At 38.0% G+C, this 24211-nt stretch overlaps 2 protein-coding genes across 4 annotated transcripts in view; both read right to left on the minus strand.

Annotated features, from left to right (window-relative positions):
* BABAM2 (BRISC and BRCA1 A complex member 2) overlaps nucleotides 1-24211 on the minus strand; it is a 444468-nt gene that overhangs the window by 418415 nt on the left and 1842 nt on the right. For all 3 annotated transcript variants that reach the window (XM_059942959.1, XM_059942958.1, XM_059942957.1), the window contains exon 2: nucleotides 22134-22285. In XM_059942959.1, the coding sequence (XP_059798942.1) occupies nucleotides 22134-22261 (128 nt within the window). In that variant the 5' untranslated portion in view covers nucleotides 22262-22285. The remainder of the gene's footprint in view (nucleotides 1-22133; nucleotides 22286-24211) is intronic.
* LOC132377286 (mitochondrial import receptor subunit TOM6 homolog) lies at nucleotides 14236-14499 on the minus strand. The gene has a single exon (XM_059943469.1). It carries the CDS (start codon nucleotides 14497-14499, stop codon nucleotides 14236-14238), a length of 264 nt encoding a protein of 87 aa, XP_059799452.1.

A 24211-nucleotide genomic window follows, 5' to 3' on the forward strand; every position in this document is an offset into this window, starting at 1 on the left:
CACGGGGAAAGCAACACAATATAAGGCTGAACAGGGGAGAGGTGCCCAATCACATGGCAAATCATTGAGCATTTGGAGGTTTCATTCTAAGAGCAAAGGGAAGCCATTCAATAGCTCTGAATGATCACAAGATCTACTTTTGATTTTTAACTTACATTTTTTAGATTTCCTGAAAATAATATAAATGGCTGCTAGGTAGAAAACAGATGAGAGAGGAGCTAGAACACTTGTGAAGAGACTAGCCAGACAACAGCTGGTGGTGCTGACACTGCAGATGGAGGGCAGTGGCTGGACTGGAGGCCAAAGAGCCTCTGAGAGGAGCTGATGAGGCTAAAGAGACACGTGCATTTCAGGAAGTAATGATATCTTGGGCTGCCCTGGTGGCGCAGTGGTTGAGAATCTGCCTGCCAATGCAGGGGACACGGGTTCGAGCCCTGGTCTGGGAGGATCCCACATGCCACAGAGCAACTAAGCCCATGTGCCACAGCTACTGAGCCTGCGCGTCTGGAGCCTGTGCTCCGCAACAAGAGAGGCCGCGATAGTGAGAGGCCCGTGCACCGCGATGAAGAGTGGCCCCCGCTTGCCGCAACTAGAGAAAGCCCTAGCACAGAAACGAAGACACAACACAGCCAAAAAAATAAATTAATTAAAAAAAAAAAAAAGAAGTAATGGTATCTTTAAGTCCACACTCAGGATTGGGACAGGATTCCATTTCAGTAACTCACTTTACTGAGGAGTCCCTCTCAATGGCTGCACGCTTGCCTCTGGCTTTCTTCACCCTTTCTTCTCTACAATCTTTTCCTGTCCCAATTTTATCTCCCCATATTGTCCCTCTGCCTCCCTCCATCGCTTCTTTTTTCCCTCCATAACCTTCTCCTTTACTTAGATACAATATGAAACTGAAATAATTTTTAAATGCTTACTTAATGAATAGTTCTTAATTTAAAATCCAAAGGATTCAAACATGTATATATACATTCACCGAAAGATATGTACTAGAATGTTCACATCAGCACTATTCATAAAAGACAAAAACTAGGAGCTACCCAAATGCCCTCCAACAGCTGAAGAGATAAAACTGCTATGTTCAAATAATGGAATACTCCTTACTCAAGCAGGAGAATCAATACATCCACAACAATATAAAATCTCACAAACATAATGTTGAACAAAAGAAGCCAGACACCAAACGGCATTTTGTGGAATATAAATTCTACTTACATTCAGCTTTTTTTTAAAAAAAGGCGAAACTGGGCTTCCCTGGTGGCGCAGTGGTTGAGAATCTGCCTGCCAATGCAGGGGACACAGGTTCGAGCCCTGGTCTGGGAAGATCCCACATGCCGCGGAGCAACTGGGCCCGTGAGCCACAACTACTGAGCCTGCACGTCTGGAGCCTGTGCTCCGCAACAAGAGAGGCCGCGACAGTGAGAGGCCCGCGCACCACGATGAAGAGTGGCCCCCGCTTGCCACAACTAGAGAAAGCCCTCACACAGAAACGAACACCCAACACAGCCAAAAAATAATAATAATAATAATTAATTAATTTTAAAAATTTAAAAAAAAAAAAAAAAAAAGGCAAAACTAACCTATGCTTTCAGCAGGCAGGACAGTAGTTATCCTTGCACATATGACGGGGGAGGAAGAGCACCAGGAGGATGTGTGAGGAGCTGGTAACGTGTTTCACGGGCTGCTCATTACACAGACGTGTTCAGTTTGTGAAAATTCACAGAGTTATATAACATATGATTAGGTGTACTTTTCTGAATGTATTCTGTACTTCAAAAAAAGTTTTTTAAAATCAATGAGTTTAGACCTTTAATGTCCAGGGGAAGGGAGCAGTAGCAACAACGAACCACTTCTTTGATCCGTGATGCCCTGTAATGACCTTTTTCACCCCAGGAGACAACTGCGATATAGCCCTGAACTTGGAACCACGAAATCTACTCTCAGATTCACAGCTTTATACTTATTGTTCTTCCACTGTGCCGTGTCCTACTCTAGGCACTGAGGACACAGCTGTGATGCCAGATGAGACCCCTGCCTTTTTTGAGGCAATATATGCTTGAAATTGGCAAGAAGCTGGATCCCGTAATGGAGAAAAACAGGGGAGACCTGCTTTTGATGGAATGGTCTCACTAGACAACCCTGAACAAGTCACTTAACTTACTTGAGTCTCAGTTACCTCATCTGCCTTAAGGGATTATTATAAGGATCAAATGTGATAGTATCTTTCAAAGCACTCATAATGATAGCATTATTCATGATAACAGCTCTTATTACATTATTGTCCTTATTGCTCAATATAGAGTTGCTTGAGTTAACCAGTGTCAGCCTAGTCTACACACTAATACAGTAACAATAACAAGGAATAATATTTTGGGGGTCGTTAATTCTCAATTAAGAGGTTTCTACTCTGGGTAGAAGCAGGTGTATTGATAAACAGCTCTCCACTCCCTCTAGAGGGGTGCTAATGACACAAAGGCCTGACTCAATTTCAGCACAGCCTTCTCCAGCCTTTAAAGAGAAGCAAGCACAGAAAGACGGAGCTAAGAGAGGGGCAGGCTAGAGAAGTGATATCAGCTTCTCAGAGATCAAATTAACCAACCAAAGAACATATATGCAGTACCTTCATTTATTATCTGACCAGCACTTTCTTGGTACCACAATGAATCAAGGTCCATACTTAAAGGAGCTTACGATATGGTATCAGAACTAAAGTCAAACAAAGACAACAAATTAGGGGAAAGCAAAAGGACTGAGCAGTCAGAGACTTAGTATCAAATCCTGGTTCTGCCATGTAGCAGCTTGGGACCCTCACCTTGACCTCTCAGGACTGCTTCCTTCCTTGTAACAAGAGAATGCCAACACCTACACCTTGTGCAGTGATGTTGCAGAAGGCAGTGTAGCTAATGTGCCTAGGACACGATGTGGTGTAGCAGCTACTATTACTGCTACCATCATCGTGATTATTTTATAGGCAGAATTCCACTAAAAGCCACTAGTATGCAGCCCAAAGTGTCTACACGTTGGTTCCCTCTATTCTTTCTGACTGCATTCCCTCAGTCCTACACGGAGCAGTATGTACTCAGATACATTTACACTATAAGGCTAAAAATACAGTGTGAACGTAAATCTATGTGCTTGCACAGACTGAAAAGGTAAAAAAGCCTCTGTGAGTTTTCAGAACCTCAGCTGCTTCTAAAACTATGAGGATGCTCTCCCTGCTACTTATTCTGGCTTAAATCTTGGGGCAGCCCCCTTTACAGAAGCTATTTTCATAAGAATTTACAGTTCAAGAATAAGTTCACAATTTCAGCACTGTTTTAGCTTTCCTCACAGTACTTGATTTAGTTTGCCTTCTCAGCCAAAGGCTTGAAGCAAAGCATAAATTGAAGGAAAAAATAAATAAACAATGGTGAAAGACTGATAGCCTTTTCTGTAAGGTCAGGAATAAGACAAGGATGCCTGCTTTCACCACTTCTATTCAAAATAGTACTGGAAGTCCTAACAAGAGAAATTAGGCAAGAAAGAGATATAAAAGGCATCCATATCGAAAAAGAAGAAGTAAAACTACCTCTTTTTACAGATGACATGATCTTACATGCAGAAAACGCTAAAGATTCCACCAAAAAAAAACTGTTAGAACTAATAAACAAATTCACCGAAGTTGCAGGATACATAATTAACACACAAAATTCAGTGGCAGTTCCATATACTAACAATAAACAGTTTGGAAAGGAAATTACAAAAACAATCCCATTTACAACAGAATCAAAAAGAATAAAATACTTAGGAATAAACTTAACCAAGGAGGCAAAAGACTTGGACACTCAAACTACAGAACATTGCTGAAAGAGATTAAAGAAGGCACAGACAAATGGAAAGACATTCTGTGTTCACTGAAGACTGTTAAAATGTTGATATTACCCAAAGCGATCTACAGAGTCAATGCAATCTCTATCAAAAGCTCAATGACATTTTTTGCAGAAATAGAAAAAGCCATCCTAAAATTCAAATGAAAGCTCAAGGGATTCCCTAATATCCAACACAATCCTGAAAAAGAAGAACAAAGTTGGAGGTCTCAAACTTCCCAACTTCAAAACTTAATATAAAGCTATGGTATTCAAAAGAGTGTGGTACTAGCATAAAGACGGACATATAGACCAACTGAATAGAATAGAGAGCCCAGAAATAAGCCCTCACATATATGATCAAATGATTTTCAACAACAATACTAAAGGCATGTAATGGCAAAAAGATTGTCTTTTCAACAAATAGTGTTGGGAAAACTGGATATCCATGTGCAAAAACAAATGAAGTTGAATCCTTATCTTACACCATACCCCAAAATTTTTAATTAAAAACTAAAAATGGATAAAGACCTAACCATAAGAGCTAAAATGATAAAGCTCTTAGAAGAAAACATAGGAGGAAAGCTTTATGACATTGGATTCAGCACTAATTTCTTGGACATGACACCAAAAGGACAGGCAACAAAAGAAAAAATAGATAAGCTAGGTTTCATCAAAAGTAAAAACTCTGTGCATCAAAGGATACTGTCAACCGAGTGAAAAGGCAACCCATGGAATGGGAGAAGGTATTCGCAAATCATATATCTGATAAGGAATTTGATATCCAAAATATATAAAGAACTCCTACAACTAGAAAACATCAACAAAAAAATTTAAATAGGCAAAGGACTTGAATAGACATGTCTCCAAAGAAGATACACAAATGACCAATAAGCACATGAAAAGATGCTCAACAATTTTAGGGAGATGCAAATCAAAACCATAATGAGATACCACTTCATATTCATGAGGATGACAATTATTTTTTTAAAAAATTAAAACCAACATGTGTTGGTGAGGATATGGAAAAACTAGAACCCTTGTGCATTGCTGGTGGCAATGTAAAATGGGGCAGCCACTGTGGAAAACAGTATGGTGATATCTCAAAAACTTAAACATAAAATTACCATATGATCCAGCAATTCCACTTCTGAGTATGTTCCTAAAAGAACCGAAAACGGACTCAGAAAGATGTTTGCACACCCGTGTTTATAGCAGCATTACTCACAATAGCCAAAAGGTGGAAGCAAACTAAGTGTCCATCAGTGGATGAATGGATAAACAAAATGTGGCCTATACATGCAATGGAATATTATTCAGCCTTAAAAATGAAGACAATAATCCTGCAGCCTGTGGACCAAAAACCACAGTTACAGAAAGACAGAGAAGATGAAAAGGCAGAGGGCTATGTACCAGATGAAGGAACAAGAAAAAACCCCAGAAAAACAACTAAATGAACTGGAGATAGGCAACCTTCCAGAAAAAGAATTCAGAATAATGATAGTGAAGATGATCCAGGACCTCGGAATAAGAATGGAGGCAAAGATTGAGAAGATGCAAGAAATGATTAATAAAGACCTAGAAGAATTAAAGAACAAACAAACAGAGATGACCAATACAATAACTGAAATGAAAACTACACTAGAAGGAATCAATAGCAGAATAACTGAGGCAGAAAAACGGATAAGTGACCTGGAAGACAGAATGGTGGAATTCACTGCTGCGGAACAGACTAAAGAAAAAAGAATGAAAAGAAATGAAGACAGCCTAAGAGACCTCTGGGACAACATTAAACGCAACAACATTCGCATTATAGGGGTCCCAGAAGGAGAAGAGAGAGAGAAAGGACCAGAGAAAATATTTGAAGAGATTATAGTCGAAAACTTCCCTAACATGGGAAAGGAAATAGCCACCCAAGTCCAGGAAGCACAGAGAGTCCCATACAGAATAAACCCAAGGAGAAACACGCCGAGACACATAGTAATCAAAGTGGCAAAAATTAAAGACAAAGAAAAATTATTGAAAGCAGCAAGGGAAAAACGACAAATAACATACAAGGGAACTCCCATAAGGTTAACAGCTGATTTCTCAGCAGAAACTCTACAAGCCAGAAGGGAGTGGCATGATATACTTAAAGTGATGAAAGGGAAGAACCTACAACCAAGATTACTCTACCCGGCAAGGATCTCATTTAGATTTGATGGAGAAATCAAAAGCTTTACAGACAAGCAAAAGCTAAGAGAATTCAGCACCACCAAACCAGCTCTACAACAAATGCTAAAGGAACTTCTCTAAGTGGGAAACACAAGAGAAGAAAAGGACCTACAAAAACAAACCCAAAACAATTAAGAAAATGGTCATAGGAACATACATATCGATAATTACCTTAAACGTGAATGGATTAAATGCCCCAACCAAAAGACATAGACTGGCTGAATGGATACAAAAACAAGACCCATATATATGCTGTCTACAAGAGACCCACTTTAGACCTAGGGACACATACAGACTGAAAGTGAGGGGATGGAAAAAGATATTCCATGCAAATGGAAATCAAAAGAAAGCTGGAGTAGCTATACTCATATCAGATAAAATAGACTTTAAAATAAAGAATGTTACAAGAGACAAGGAAGGACACTACATAATGATCCAGGGATCAATCCAAGAAGAAGATATAACAATTATAAATATATATGCACCCAACATAGGAGCACCTCAATACATAAGGCAACTGCTAACAGCTATAAAAGAGGAAATCGACAGTAACACAATAATAGTGGGGGACTTTAACACCTCACTTACACCAATGGACAGATCATCCAAAATGAAAATAAATAAGGAAACAGAAGCTTTAAATGACACAATAGTCCAGATAGATTTAATTGATATATATAGGACATTCCATCCAAAAACAGCAGATTACACGTTCTTCTCAAGTGCGCATGGAACATTCTCCAGGATAGATCACATCTTGGGTCACAAATCAAGCCTCAGTAAATTTAAGAAAATTGAAATCATATCAAGCATCTTTTCTGACCACAACACTATGAGATTAGAAATGAATTACAGGGAAAAATACGTAAAAAGGACAAACACATGGAGGCTAAACAATACGTTACTAAATAACCAAGAGATCACTGAAGAAATCAAAGAGGAAATAAAAAAATACCTAGAGACAAATGACAATGAAAACACGACGACCCAAAACCTATGGGATGCAGCAAAAGCGGTTCTAAGAGGGAAGTTTATAGCTATACAAGCCTACCTAAAGAAACAAGAAAAATCTCAAGTAAACAATCTAACCTTACACATAAAGAAACTAGAGAAAGAAGAACAAACAAAATCCAAAGTTAGCAGAAGGAAAGAAATCATAAAGATCAGAGCGGAAATAAATGAAATAGAAACAAAGAAAACAATAGCAAAGATCAATAAAACTAAAAGTTGGTTCTTTGAGAAGATAAACGAAATTGATAAGCCATTAGCCAGACTCATCAAGAAAAAGAGGGAGAGGACTCAAATCAATAAAATCAGAAATGAAAAAGGAGAAGTTACAACAGACACCACAGAAATACAAAGCATCCTAAGAGACTACTACAAGCAACTTTATGCCAATAAAATGGACAACCTGGAAGAAATGGACAAATTCTTAGAAAGGTATAACTTCCCAGACTGAATCAGGAAGAAACAGAAAATATGAACAGACCAATCACAAGTAATGAAATTGAAACTGTGATTAAAAATCTTCCAACAAACAAAAGTCCAGGACCAGATGGCTTCACAGGTGAATTCTATCAAACATTTAGAGAAGAGCTAACACCCATCCTTCTCAAACTCTTCCAAAAAATTGCAGAGGAAGGAACACTCCCAAACTCATTCTATGAGGCCACCATCACCCTGATACCAAAACCAGACAAAGACACTACAAAAAAAGAAAATTACAGACCAATATCACTGATGAATATAGATGCAAAAATCCTCAACAAAATACTAGCAAACAGAATCCAACAACACATTAAAAGGATCATACACCACGATCAAGTGGGATTTATCCCAGGGATGCAAGGATTCTTCAATATACGCAAATCAATCAATGTGATACACCATATTAACAAAGTGAAGAATAAAAACCATATGATCATCTCAATAGATGCAGAAAAAGCTTTTGACAAAATTCAACACCCATTTCTGATAAAAACTCTCCAGAAAGTGGGCATAGAGGGAACCTACCTCAACATAATAAAGGCCATATATGACAAACCCACAGCAAACATCATTCTCAATGGTGAAAAACTGAAAGCATTTCCTCTAAGATCAGGAACGAGACAAGGATGTCCACTCTCACCACTATTACTCAACATAGTTCTGGAAGTCCTAGCCACGGCAATCAGAGAAGAAAAAGAAATAAAAGGAATACAAATTGGAAAAGAAGAAGTAAAACTGTCACTGTTTGCGGATGACATGATACTATACATAGAGAATCCTAAAACTGCCACCAGAAAACTGCTAGAGCTAATTAATGAATATGGTAAAGTTGTAGGATACAAAATTAATGCACAGAAATCTCTTGCATTCCTATACACTAATGATGAAAAATCTGAAAGAGAAATTATGGAAACACTCCCATTTACCATTGCAACAAAAAGAATAAAATACCTAGGAATAAACCTACCTAGGGAGACAAAAGACCTGTATGCAGAAAACTATAAGACACTGATGAAAGAAATTAAAGATGATACCAACAGATGGAGAGATATACCATGTTCTTGGATTGGAAGAATCAACATTGTGAAAATGAGTATACTACCCAAAGCAATCTACAGATTCAAGGCAATCCCTATCAAATTACCAATGGCATTTTTTATGGAGCTAGAACAAATCATCTTAAAATTTGTATGGAGACACAAAAGACCCCGAATAGCCAAAGCAGTCTTGAGGCAAAAAAAATGGAGCTGGAGGAATCAGACTCCCTGACTTCAGACTATACTACAAAGCTACAGTAATCAAGACAATATGGTACTGGCACAAAAACAGAAACATAGATCAATGGAACAAGGTAGAAAGCCCAGAGATTAACCCACGCACCTATGGTCAACTAATCTATGACAAAGGAGGCAAAGATATACAATGGAGAAAAGACAGTCTCTTCAATAAGTGGTGCTGGGAAAACTGGACAGCTACATGTAAAAGAATGAAATTAGAATACTCCCTAACACCATACACAAAAATAAACTCAAAATGGATTAGAGACCTAAATATAAGACTGGACACTATAAAACTCTTAGAGGAAAACATAGGAAGAACACTCTTTGACATCAATCACAGCAAGATCTTTTTTGATCCACCTCCTAGAGTAATGGAAATAAAAACAAAAATAAACAAGTGGGACCTAATGAAACTTCAAAGCTTTTGCACAGCAAAGGAAACCATAAACAAGACGAAAAGACAACCCACAGAATGGGAGAAAATATTTGCAAATGAATCAACGGACAAAGGATTAATCTCCAAAATATATAAACAGCTCATTCAGCTCAATATCAAAGAAACAAACACCCCAATCCAAAAATGGGCAGAAGACCTAAATAGACATTTCTCCAAAGAAGACATACAGACGGCCATGAAGCACATGAAAAGATGCTCAACATCACTAATTATTAGAGAAATGCAAATCAAAACTACAATGAGGTATCACCTCACTCCTGTTAGAATGGGCATCATCAGAAAATCTACAAACAACAAATGCTGGAGAGGGTGTGGAGAAAAGGGAAACCTCTTGCACTGTTGGTGGGAATGTAAATTGATACAGCCACTATGGAGAACAATATGGAGGTTCCTTAAAAAACTAAAAATAGAATTACCATATGACCCAGCAATCCCACTACTGGGCATATACCCAGAGAAAACCGTAATTCAAAAAGACACATGCACCCGAATGTTCATTGCAGCACTATTTACAATAGCCAGGTCATGGAAGCAACCTAAATGCCCATCAACAGACGAATGGATAAAGAAGTTGTGGTACATATATACAATGGAATATTACTCAGCCATAAAAAGGAACGAAATTGAGTCATTTGTTGAGACGTGGATGGATCTAGAGACTGTCATACAGAGTGAAGTAAGTCAGAAAGAGAAAAACAAATATCGTATATTAATGCATGTATGCGGAACCTAGAAAAATGGTACAGATGAGCCAGTTTGCAGGGCAGAAGTTGAGACACAGATGTAGAGAATGGACATATGGACACCAAGGGGGGAAAACTGCGGTGAGGTGGGGATGGTGGTGTGCTGAATTGGGTGATTGGGATTGACATGTATACACTGATGTGTGTAAAACTGATGCCTAATAAGAACCTGCAGTATAAAAAAACAAACAAAACAACTAATACTAAACTTTCATTGGGTTATTTGTATGGAAATATGTTAATATAAATGTTTCAGACATTACATGAAATTTCTAAAAATCTTATATTTGTATTTGTATGGAAATATGTATGGAAATATGTTAATATAAATGTTTCAGACATTACATGAAATTTCTAAAAATCTTATATGTTCTGGTATAATGTTATAAGTAAGAATCCTAGTTATTACTTTAAAATGTATATCTCAGAAATAACTAATTTTCTTGTCAACTGCATTATTATGAACTTTCATCAAATCTTTAACCGTGGTCATTTTTAAGTCTTTTGTCATTTACAGACAGTTCTGGGTGTACTCTGATGATTTTGCAAATATGTTCCTATAAAAGGGTTTCATCTTCAAGAAATTCATGGAAAAGACTCTGACAAGTACAGGTTTCTGGTAACTGACTGTACTGCTGAACTGAATGAATAAGCATTTTCAGAACTCTAATGAAAAACTGATGAACTCATAAAAGTGCTAACAAAAGATCAAGATGAAAAAAAAAATTAATTACATGGGACTGAGTGAACTGATGAGGATGAGTATAATTTTTGTGACTTTCTGTCTGAATTAAAAAAAAAAAAAATCCCACAAGAACTCAGAGGCAAAGAATATACAAATCAATTTTCACTGCAAAGTAAAGGAGCTGTTACAGTGGAGGATTACTGGACTGAATGTCAATACTATGACATAGTATGAGTGTGTTTCATGTTTGGTAATTGCAATCATTGTTGCTTTTGTTGTGGTCATCCATGTACAATGCTTGGTGTCAGTCTATTTATCTCTTGTAAAAATAAAATACAGTGTGTGTGTGTGTGTGTGTGTGTGTGTGTGGAAAAAAAAAAAAAAGAAATGAGGAGAAAAAAAAAAAGAAAAAGAACTTACATTGCTAGCATCAGAAGAAAGGGAAAAAACAAGAAAAAGAAGGAGGAGAAATTGACCATCTCCTCTACCAAGGGAAATCATCACACTGGACATGGAAAACCCTAAGAATTAATAAAGAGCAAAAAGCTGGGGACTATCAGGGAAGGGCATTACTACCTTGGGTGAGCTGTCCTAAAGTCAAGGCTTAGAAAAACAATATCGGGAAACCTGGTTGTTACCACAGACGCAGGCTGCAATCCCCAGTTGAATTTTACCCATAATAAAGCTGTTTTAAAAAAAAAAAAAAATGAAGACAATTTTGACACATGCTACAAAGTGGATAAAACTTGAAGATATTATGCTAAGTGAAATAAGCCAGTTACAAAAAGACAAATTCTGCATAATTCCACTTATACGAGGTACTTAAGGTAGTAAGATTCATAGACAAAAAATAAAATGGTGATTGCCAAGGGCTGAGGGAAGGGAGGAATGGGGAGTTATTGTTTAATGCGCAAGGAGTTTCAGTTTTGCAAGATTAAAAATGTTCTGGAGACGGATGGTGGTGATGGCTGCACAACACTGTGAATGTACTTAATGACACTGAACTGTACACTTAAAAATGGTGAAAATGGTAAATTTGTGTTACGTATATTTTACCACATTAAAAACAAAGTACGTGCTAAGCCCGAAATTGAAACTCCATGTTAATAATTTACCGAACCACAAAAATTTTTAAATAATGCTTTTTAAATGGAAAAGTCTTAGGAGTCTATAGATGAAAAAAGCAATTGTTCTGAGGGCATTATACCTACTTAACAGTAGAACATCAAGATGTTTCCCAAAACTTCCACTTGATTCCAGATCTCTTATCAATAAGTTGGCAAGAGCAAAGGCTGAGATAAAAACCTTTTCAGAAAACAAAAAGGATACGTTTTTCAAAAAGTCAAGAGAAGCAAGGTCAATGGGAAAAACAGCTTTCATAACATGCCATTAGAAAGATAACCAAATGACTCAGGAAATGTGGCCCTGGAAAGGAAAATTACGAAATTATTTCTCAAGACCATGGCACCAAAAAGCAAGATTATTCAAGCAACGTGGAAGCTAAAAAGGGGGCTGTGTTACATGCGCATAAGGAGTCCTTTAACATATGACTGATGGCACAGGACAGTTAATTTGGAGCCCTGAAACAGATTTATGTACCTATCAACATGTATAAAAGAGCCCCGCTTTAATCTTAAAGAATTTTGCAGATTTGTCATTCTAATTAAACAAAAACTAGTCAAAAAGTACTGCCTTAAAATTGCACAGAATAGAGAGGACAAAAGATAACAGTAGGAATGATTTTTTTTGTTCTCTTTAACAATGCAAAGTAGAGCTAGGAACAGACTAAATTAATCTTATACCCCTTTCCTTTACACGTTAGACTGGCTACTTCCCTTCACCTCTTCCCCTTCCCCAACTTCCATACCAAGTGAAGTCACCCTGAAATTAAGTCACTGCAGGGCATGAAAAGCCCAAGACTGACAAACATTTAAAACTCCAGACTCAGATTTATCCTAGCATTCACCACCCCAGACTCTGTGTGAACACTGTGGAATCCTAGCAAAAGTTCCCAAGGCCAGTGCCTGCAGGGTTCACTGAGTCAAGGCCAACACCACCACGCTGACTTTTCCCAAAAAATCCTAAGTACAAAATATCCACAACCCCACCCACCACTGCCCTCACGAGCTCTCCACCTTCCACCAGGGCTCCCTCATCTAGCCTGCACACCATCTTACCAGGCCTTGCCAGGCAGGCTTCTTCAACCCTCTGCTAAGAACTGCTGCATGTCTCTGCCCAAGACAAACAATGTTCAATCTCTAATAGCTATTGAAAACTGTTAGGTTCTATCTGCTGGAAAAAAAAAAAAAAAAAAAGTTGATACCTCCATGCTCATTCATTCTTCAACCTAATCAAATATTCCAAATTATATCCACCTGCAGGGTCTAAGTTAGCCACATTAACTTTTTCCTGTCTCCATAGATCTCCAAAAATCCATGAACAGGATAGAAAGTTACCCTGGAAACAAAAGTCTCTGACTCTCCTGTCCTTTTCTGCTCTATGATTTCTGACCTTTGTAATACATGTGTGAGCTCCTTTTTTTTTTTTTTTTTTTAAAGATTTAATTTTATATCTTTTTGGCTGCGTTGGGTCTTTGTTACTGCGAGGGCTTTCTCTAGTTGCGGCGAGCAGGAGCTACTCTTCGTTGCGGTGCACGGGCTTCTCATTGCGGTGGCTTCTCTTATTGCGGAGCACGGGCTCTAGGTGCGCGGGCTTCAGTAGTTGTGGCACGCAGACTCAGTAGTTGTGGCTTGCGGGCTGTAGAGCGCAGGCTCAGTAGGTGTGGCACACAGGCTAAGTTGCTCAACAGCATGTGGGATCTTCCCGGACCAGGGCTCGAACCTGTGTCCCCTGCATTGGCAGGAGGATTCTTAACCACTGCGCCACCAGGGAAGCCCCCATGTGTGAGCTCTTACCTTGCTCTGCTCGCCTGGGTCTTATTAGACAGCTCCTTTATATCGCTTGCATAGACACTCATTCTTTATAGAGTCCCTGATTCTGGAATGCCAATGTGATTCTACCAACTAACAATGATAATACAGTGAAATAATAAATATATATAATATACATATAAACTATGAAAATACATTATACATGTTATAATAATAATATAATAGTAGCTACTATTTATTGAGTACTATGACCAAGCTATTCTAAGTGCTTTATATAAGTTATTTCATTTCATCTCCATAACTACTTTTTATTTTGCCTTTATGTGCAGTCTTTATTTCAAGTATTTGTTAAAATACCATTAGGTTATTCCTCAGGACAAGAGCAAAGATCATTCCCTGCAGAAACTTAGGAACTATGTACAGAACTTTACAGAACAGAAAACAACACTTTAGCTGAAGCCTGACTGCTCACCAGTGATTGGTGTTCTGAGTGGACTCAGCGAAGAAAGGAAATCAGGCAGGGAAGGAAAGGTGCCCCTCTGGGCAAGTATTATGATGGTCACAGACTGGAGGCTCTGTTTCTGGAAGGTTCAAGTACAGCACAGGGATTCTATGTGTCTTTTTGGCTACACGCCAGGCTGAGGGGCCATTAGTTTAATGTCACTCAAATTCCTGGCCAGCCAAACTCCCGCAGCGAAAAGTCCCAAACTGAGGATCAAGTTCTTCCAGAAATCATTCCTATCAGTGGCGAAGTGGTAGACACCCTGAAGCCAATATCCCACGTCATCCAGAATTTCAGGAGCTTCATTTGGCAAGCCGGCAGTGTTCATGTCAACCCCACTGGAAGCCACAGCAGCACTTTTGGGCTCCGCAAGGCCTCTCACCCCCATAACTACTTAATAAGATAATTATTAATATCATCCCCATTTAAGAGAAAGCACAGAAAGGGTATGTAACTTGCCAAAGGTCATAAGCTACTAAGCAGTAAAATCAGGAGTCAAACTCAGACCTCATTGGCTGAAAAACCTACATGCTCACCATTATATCATGCTGTGATCCAACACCTCTAAAGATGGCTCACTGGGCTCCAGCCCCATCCACCTTGACCTCTGGCTTGTGCCTACCCAGCCCCTCTCCCCAGCCTTGCTTGAGCTCTTCTGGTCCTGGCTATGTTTCTTTTCTCCAAATTCTTAAGTATTCTTAAGTATTCTGATAAGAGATTACTGAATTATTAAATTTTCCAATATGTCTCCTGATTCTACTTTAAATTCTATAATGGCTTTCATATATGCCAATAAACCACTAAGAATTTCCATATGATAGCAGCCAAAGAATAAACACCTAGGAGGTTAACAGTAAATGTGCAGGAACAAAATGAAGAAAACACAAATCTTTATTCACATACACAAAAATGGATGTGAATAAGACAAATTGACCATATTCCTAAAGATGTATACTCAATATTATAAAGCAGGAATACTCAATATTGTAAGACTATGGTCCAAGGGCCACTTACCTATTTTTTTAAATAAAATTTTGTTAGAACACATTTATTCATTTTTGTATCGTCATAGATTTTGTGCTACAATGGCAAAGCTAAGTAGTTGCAACACAAACAGTAAGGCTCAGCTAAGTAGCTGCAACACAAACCGTAAGATGGTAAATATTTTAATACCTAAAATATTTACTTCTGACCCTTTACAGAAAGTTTGCTGACCCTTGTTGTAAAGATGTCCATTCTCTCTAAATAAATAAAGTTTTATGCAATGTCAAACTCCCAGCAGGTGAGACCACAAGTACTCGAACATATTATAAAGCTATAATAATTGAAAAGCTATAAAATTGTACAAGGCAAATACAGACCATTGAAAAGAAACAGAAGGTCAGAAATAAATATAAGAATTTAGCATATAAGATGGCATTTCAAAATAGTGACTGAGTAAAGGATTTATTTTATAAACAGTGCTGGAATAACTAGATAATTATTTAGAAAAGTAATAAAATCCCATTTCTACAGTGTATTATACACCAAAATAAATTCCAGATTAATTGACTACTTTTCAATAAAAATGAAACTATTACAGAAGAAAATATAGGTGGTCTCAAAGTAGAAAAGGCATTAATTGTGCAAAATGTTAAAAGAATCCATGAAGGAAATAGATTTGATGACAACTTACAAAGTAAAAGTTTTGGCATATCAAAGATAAATACAAAAGGAGATTCTTTACAACCCCATGTTATAGCAAAAGATAGATACAAACTGAACAACTATCAATAATAACTGATTAAATTATAGTACATTCACACACTGGAATATTATGCAGAGATTAAAAAGGAGGCAGCAGCTCTATAAGTACTAATATGAAATAATCTTCAAAATATCAAGTTAATATGAATGTTTAATATGTTACTATATCAGTTATCTATTACTACATAACAAGCCATCCCAAAACTTAGTGGCTTAAGAAAACAATTTTTATTTCTCATCAATCTGTGGGTTGGCCAGTCAGTTCTGCTGGTCTCTCCCTGGCTCACCCACTCAGCGGCACTCAGCTGATGGGTTGGCTGTGGAGCTGAGCACAGCTGGGACAGCTGGGATACCTGAGCCATTCTTTCTAAAGGAAACTAGACCAGGAGACTCCTGAACATGGTGGTGGGGCTCTTCCACGAGAGTGAAACAGAACACAAGGCCTCTTAGGGCCTAGACGAAGAAGCCACACAACATCATTTTCACCACACTCTACTGGTAAAAGCAAGTCACAAAGCCAGCCCAGATTCAAGGGGTGAGGAAGTAGACTCTACCTGCTGATGAAAGGAAGGACAAAATCATATTCAAAGGAGAAGAGATAAATAAAGATAGGCAGGCTTTATCAGGAGCCATTACTGTAATAATTTACCACAGCTATTGCTTATAGAGAAATAAAAAAAAAAAAAAAGAGGGCTTACATCTACAAAGAACACCTCTAAAAAGAAGTAAAAGAAGCTGGTAAGCAGTAGTTTCCTCCAGAGAAGAAAATTTGGGGAAAGGAATAGAAAGGAGACTTATCTTCTGCTTAATACCCTTTTGTATCTTTTATTTTTTTTATCTTTTATTTTTTTGTATGCTGTACATTTATTACTGCCTCAAAAATGAATGCTATTTAAGATATTCTGCATATTGAATAAATTAATTTAATTGAATGACACTGAAAACTTCGGGAAAACCCATCTATAATACCTGTGACAAAAGGCTAATCTTCATAATATATAAAAAGTTTACAAATCAATAAGAAAAAGACAAATACCCCACCAAAAAAATGGACAAATGTCATGAATTCGTAATTTTCACACACACACACACACACACACACACACAGAGACATGCAAACACATGCCAATAAATGAAGCAAAATAAAAGAGCAAATACCATTTCCATCTATTGAATTAGCAAGTAATATTACAAAATTTATAATACTGATATTATCAAAACTAGAGGAACTAGCATCCTCATATACTACTAGTGGGAGTATAAATTGATAATACATTTCTGAAAACAAGTATGTGTATATTTACATATCCTTACATATAAATACAATAAACCAATATATTAAATACATCAAAAGCCTTAAAATTTACATACTCTTTGGTCTAATAACTGAAATTTTGCTGACACACAGGAATATATACATCCATATAGGCACTTTAACTTTTTATAGCCCCAGAGAAAAGACCTGCAGATAATGAAACTGACAATCACCTAATAAAAAGGCCAGGTTTTTTACTGCCTGAAAAACAGTTCCTGGACCCAATTCCAATGTATGTGTGGAGGCTACCCCATACCAACAGCAATTCTCACCCTACTGGTGTCTGACAATTCAACTCAATTCTGACACTGTCTATCCAGAGATAAAATCAGATTCCACAGTTAAAGGGCTCAGTCCCATAAGACCACCTCCACTTCAGATGCCAGGGACCCACTGGCTATAAATCAGAGGTTCCCACCACCCCCTACTCAGGTTCTACTAATTTGCAAGGAAAGCTCACAGAACTCAGGAAAACCCATTTACTCACTAGATTACTGACTCACTATAAAGGGACATTAAAGGATCGAATCAACAGCCAGAACTTCTGGGTTTTTATGGCAGCTGCATTACATAGGCATGATTGATTAAATCATTGGCCATTAGTGATTGATTCAACCTCTAGCCTCTCTTCCCTCCCCAAAGGTCAAGGGGTGGGACTGAAAGTTCCAACCCTCCAAGCACACGGTTTGTTCTCCTGGCAACCAGCTCCCACCCTTGGGTGGGATCCAAAAGTCACCTTCCCTCAAGCATTTTCAGGAACTGAGGACAAGAGACCAAATATTACTTCACCGCTCTTGTCATTCAGGAAATTTCATGGGTTTGGGAAGCTATGAGCCTAGAACTGTGGCTGAAGACCAAATATATATGAGATAAATATAAATCACAACACCACACTGCTTGATCACAATGCAGTGAGGCTCAGTAGTTGACAAGCCCACCTATGCTCAAAGAGCTTCAAATTCACATTTTAGAACCTCAGCCTTTAATAGACATGGACAGCCAAGAATCATCAGTTTAAGGAAAGCCACCAACATGAAAGACAGAGAGCAAAACAGAGATAATGCAAGGTATAGAAGAAATATTTAAACATTTTTTAAACATTTAGTCAACTATACCTCAACTGAAAAAAAAAAAAACTACAATTAATATCCTACAGAAAAGAAAATACTGCATCCATAAAACAACAATATGTGTTGGGGGTTCCCAAGCTTACAGATCAAGGCCTCCAAAATTCAAAAGGAAGATAATGTGCAACCTACACTTTTGCACCTGCCCAAATTATCAACCAAGTTTAAAGTAGAATAAAGATATTTTCAGACTTGCAGGAACTCAAAAATGAACCTCCTCTTCTCCTTTTCTTAGGATGCTATTGGAGTACATGCTCCAACAAAGCTAGAGGGTAAAACAAGAAAGTAAGATATGAGATTCAACACAGGAAAGAGGCTAAGGGAATGATACAGTGATACAATGAGAGCTGCCTGGCAGACCTAGACAACAATCAATCCAGATTAAAGCAGCTCCTCCATCAATCTTCTCACCTTCCCATGTCAGCAGATGGCATGACCATCTACCTACCCACTCACTCAAGCTAACAAAGAAGTCATTCTTGATTCTCTCTCAAAACCCAAATTTAACAAACTCATCATTTTACCTTCTAAACAGCTTATAAATACATTCACTTCTTTCCATCTCCATTGCCACCACCATATTCCAAGACTCCACCATCTCTCACCTGGTCTATTGTAATGGACAGCTAACTAGTCTACCTTATCCTGCACAAGCCATTTTCCATATAACAACCAGTGATTTTTTTTAATATAAATAAGATCATGTCACTCTGCTTAAAATCCTTCAATAGCTTCTCATTCCACCCAGAATAAAATCCAAGTTCCCAAATATGGCCCACCCGGCTCTGTATAATCTGGTCCCTGACTATCTTTAGAATCTCACTTCCCTCTCACACTCCCTCCCTATAGTCCAACCACAGTGGCCTTGCAGATCCTTGAACATGGGAAGCTTTCTCCTGCCTTTGAACATGGTATTCCCTTTTTACAGCAAATTCCCCAGCTCTTTGTTGAATTATCCTCATCTTTCATGATTCACCTTTAAATGTCATTTCCTCATAGAGAGCTTTTCTAACCATCAATTCTCAACTAGCCCCTCACCAGGTCAGTTTCCCTTCATTTCCTTTCCTCCATGAGTTAAAAAGAGGGGGTTTTGTTCAATGAATTACAGTACGTCATAATAGAACAGTATGCAACCATTTAAATGAAGTTATTGAGACTTCCCTGGTGGTCCAGTGGTTAGGACTCAGCACTTTCACTGCCATGGCCCAGGGTTCAATCCCTGGTCGGGTTACTAAGATCCCACATGCCACGTGGCATGGCCAAAAAAATATATAATAAAATAAATGAGGTTAACAAAAAGTATTTAGGATATATGGTTAAGCAAGACAAGTTTTAAGTATTAGAATAAGATGGATGAGGAGAAATTTTTCTACCAGCTATCATGACATACTATAAAGTTGTAATGGTTGATACAGTGGGAACTGGCACAGGACAAGGAGGCTGACTGATCAGGACAGAAAGCCTAGAAACAGATCCATGAGTGATATAAACTTGACTTAATAAGAGAGGTAGCATTGCAGAGCCACAGGCAAAGGATGACCTTTTCAATAAATGATGCTGGGACAACCAATTATCCATTGGGGGAAAAAACTATACTCCTATCTCACAATATATTTTACAGAAAAAATAAATTCCTATTTAAAGACCAAAAAAGGAAAACTTTAAAATTCTTAGAGAAAGATATATTACTTTTGTGTAGGACAGAATTTCCTGAAGTGGTCCCTTTCTCTCTCTTACAAATACACACACACACACACACACGGGCACAAATCTAAAAAGGAAAATATTGATGAATCTGACTTCATTAAATTAAAACTTCTGGACATCAGTAGCACCAAATTAAGAACATAAGCCACAGACTAAATGCAGATATTTGTAATATATGTAACTGCCGAAAGATTAGTATCCAAAATACGTAAATAATATTTTAAGATCAATAAAAATATATATAAACAATCCACTTAAAAGATGGGCAGGGCTTCCCTGGTGGCGCAGTAGTTAAGAATCCGCCTGCCAATGCAGGGGACACAGGTTCGCTCCCTGGTCCGGGAAGATCCCACATGCCACGGAGCAACTGGGCCCGTGAGCCACAACTGCTGAGCCTGTGCGTCTGGAGCCTGTGCTCCGCAACAAGAGAGGCCGCGATAGTGAGAGGCCCGCGCACCACGATGAAGAGTGGCCCCCGCTTGCCACAACTAGAGAAAGCCCTCACACAGAAACGAAGACCCAACACAGCCATAAATAAATTTAAAAAAATAAAATAAATTTAAAAAAAAAAAGGATGGGGATATGCTCAAAAGCCAACTTGACAGGGCTCTCAATGACAAAGGCTAGAACAATTGAGCCAAAAAAATAAATGAATATAGTATTTGGATTATAACCAAAAGAATAAAATAAATACCTAAAAATTCATACTGACATAAATAAATAACAGAATAAATAAATAATTGGGGGGGTGGGAAGGAATAGTGCTTCTTTACAGAATTCAAATTACTAAATGTGGGAGGAATAGGGACATTAAAAATCACCCCTATACAAGAACCACAGTAACAATTATTGCAGGCAAGAACAATTAATGGATGCTGAAATTAATGGACAAAAGTATGATGAGAAACAGAACATCTGCACAGTATCAAAATGTCACTCCACAAGACACTTATGAATTACAAAGGGAAAGTGAGTTAACTTTACAGTAGAGAAACCTGGTACACACAATCTTAACCAAGTGGTCAAAGTTAATATACCAATAACTAGACTTATGAACATCATGTACTCCCTGATTTGATGCACTGAAAATGGTACAACATCTCTTCTGTAGTATTCTTGGGTGGAAAAATAATGTTTCTCACTCTAATAAAGGGAAGACACTAGACAAACCTGTACTGAGCAACATTTTACAAAGTAACTAACCAGTGCTACCTTTAAAAGCTTAAAAATCATGAAAGACAAAGAAAGACAGGAACTGTCACAGGTTGGGAAGACCAGGAAGACATGACAACTAAATGCAATCTGTATCCTGGATTGGATCCTGGACCAAAAAAGGACATTAATGGGAAAACTGGCAAAATTCAAATAAGGCTTACAGAGTAATTATCAGCATGTAAGGATGCTAATTTTCTGTAGCATTTTTGTAACTTTTCTTTAAGTAAATGTATTTCAAAATAAAAAGTTGGGTTTGCTTTTTTTTTGATTGGGGTATAGTTGTTTTACAATGTTGTGTTAGTTTCTACTGCACAGAGAAGTGGAGTTCCCCGTGCTATACAGCAGGTTCTTAGTAGTTATCTATTTTATACATATTAGTATATATATGTCAATCCCAATCTCCCAATCCATCCCACTCCCTACCCCCCGCTTTCCCTCCTTGGAAAAAGTTGGGATTTTAATGCAATATTTCTGGCCTGAGATATTACTGTTTCAACTCAGTTGTGAAAAATGACTCATTTTTGGCTATTATAATTTTCCTATTAGGAGAGACTGTATCAGATAATGTCAGATTTGCAATCTCAAATCCCAACTCTTACAGTGCATACTGAATTGCAGAAGACACAGCAAGAAAACAAGTCAATGATGAAAAACACACTTGCTAAAAACCACACGGCACACTGTTAACAAAGAGATTTGCCTTTAAAAAAAAAAAAAAGAACATTCTGATCATAAAGCGATGGCCCACAGCACAGCTAAAACAACTTGAAACATAAAATGTCAAGAACTGGACAAAACCAGTCAACACGTGATAAGGTCATGACTTGATGAATTTCTGTGGTGTTCAATTTTTACAAGCCTGGTGAGAAACGTTTGCTATTAGGTAAAGCTTGGATTGGTTCTGGTACATACCCTGATTTCAAGTCAGTTATCCTCAAACAGTTTGTAGCATCCAGTCCCACTTTCCCATTGCGGACCACACTAGATATGAAAGGGGAGAGCATTGGAGAAATTCGGTTCAAGGCCACTTCCGGAGACATTTTAGCTTGACTTGCAAATCACCACTGAAAGGAGAAGGAAAGAATGATGATCAGAATATCCAAAGGAACAAGATATAACACGCTTCCTGGAAACTAGCACAGCACACAGAAGTATCTCTTGCATGACACCTCATTTCCTGTCTTAGAGCAGTCTCTTCCAATGACCCTCTGGAAGAATCCATCTCCCTACTGCTCACCTACTCGGGACGCAGACTTTTCAGGAGCAGCAGCAACCCCTGAAATCCAATTTCCTCCCCCTTTCCAAGCCAATTTCTACATTGCCTCACTGTACTTAAAAGCCGTCCCACTCTATCTTACAACTGGCAGGTCCTACTTTAGTTGAAGCCTCAAGAAGTCTTCACTGACAATCCTCTTCCACATCACACAAAACACACACACCACTAGGTTAGGAATCCCTCCCTCTGTGTCCCCACAAAGAGTAAGAACTTGATGGATAAAACTATGTAAAATTCTAGAAGAAGCATATCCTACTTGCAATTTTGTTACTTACTAGAAATTATTTACTTCTGCTATACCTCTCTTAATTACTTCCCCTCCACAGTGTATTATAATTACCTGCTTAGTGATCTCTCCCCTGCAGAACTTTTTTTTTTTTTAATAAATTTATTTATTTATTTATTTATTTATTTATTTATTTAGGCTGCGTTGGGTCTTGGTTGCTGCGTACGGGCTTTCTCTAGTTGCGGCGAGAGGGGGCTACCCTTTGTTGTGGTGCGCGGGATTCTCTTTGCAGTGGCTTCACTTATTGTGGAGCACGGGCTCTAGAGTGCAAGCTCAGTAGTTGTGGCACACGGGCTTAGTTGCTCCACAGCAGGTGGGATCTTCCTGGACCAGGGCTTGAACCCATGTCCCCTGCATTGGCAGGAGGATTCTTAACCACTGCGCCACTAGGGAAGTCCCCTGCAGAACTATCTCGAATCCCTAGTGTTTAACAAAAGTACCTGGCACACACTAAGCACCCAATAAACATCTTTTAATAACTATGTGAATAAGGAGACAAAAGCTAGAGAAATATTTAGGTATGAAGAGAAGACATTATGCCCTCAAAAAATTTGGTAGAAGATAGCATATCTGAGATGTGGCAAAAATCTACTTAACAATTAAATCATGAAAGCACACACCTATCCAGATATTAAGCAACACAAACTAACATGGATCTAAAAGTTTTTGACTTTAAGGCACTAAGAAGTTCTTAGACTTGAAAATACAAAAGTAAAACCAATAAATCATCTCTAAGTTACTTGGAAACCCACGGGGCTGGAGGAGGGAGTACCTGAATTCCTCTTAATAGATTTCTAAATGAAAGCCTCCACTTTCAGAGGTGAGTAAGTCAATTTAAATGATCATTTTCTTCCTCGATCTGAAAGGGTAATCCCACATCAAAAGCAAATTAATTTCCTGCAAGTTACAATTACAAGTAAATGATGTTCTCGTTCTAGTTTTCATATATAATGCCATATGAGGATTTACAGCCCCCTGCTAAACGTTGAAAACTAGTACCTGTTTTAATCACTTCAGAGTAGTAATAAAGGGCAGTGATCTTTCAAAAAATAATAACACTGTGACCCTACATAGTGATGACACCCAGAAGTACCTCTGAAGCAGATAAAGCTTTATACTTTAGTACTCAAATCATCCTTTCTGCAAATATAAAACGACCTCCTCTTCCGACCACTTAACAGATGATCTTCCTCCACCATTCCAATATTTCATCACAAAATAAGAATAAACATCTAATGCACTGTATTCAGTCATTAAAATCATGTACATTTTCATAACACTTTATCACTTATAAAGAGCTTCCATATACATTAGTGCAGTGGACCTTCACAACTCTGGACGGTAAGGCATATATTAGAATTCCCATTTTACAGATGATATGGATAACTTTTATAATTTGTCTTTGAATAGTATACTAGACCATATTAT

Source organism: Balaenoptera ricei, chromosome 13, assembly GCF_028023285.1.
Source record: "Balaenoptera ricei isolate mBalRic1 chromosome 13, mBalRic1.hap2, whole genome shotgun sequence".
In the NCBI taxonomy this organism is placed as follows: Eukaryota; Metazoa; Chordata; class Mammalia; order Artiodactyla; family Balaenopteridae; genus Balaenoptera; species Balaenoptera ricei.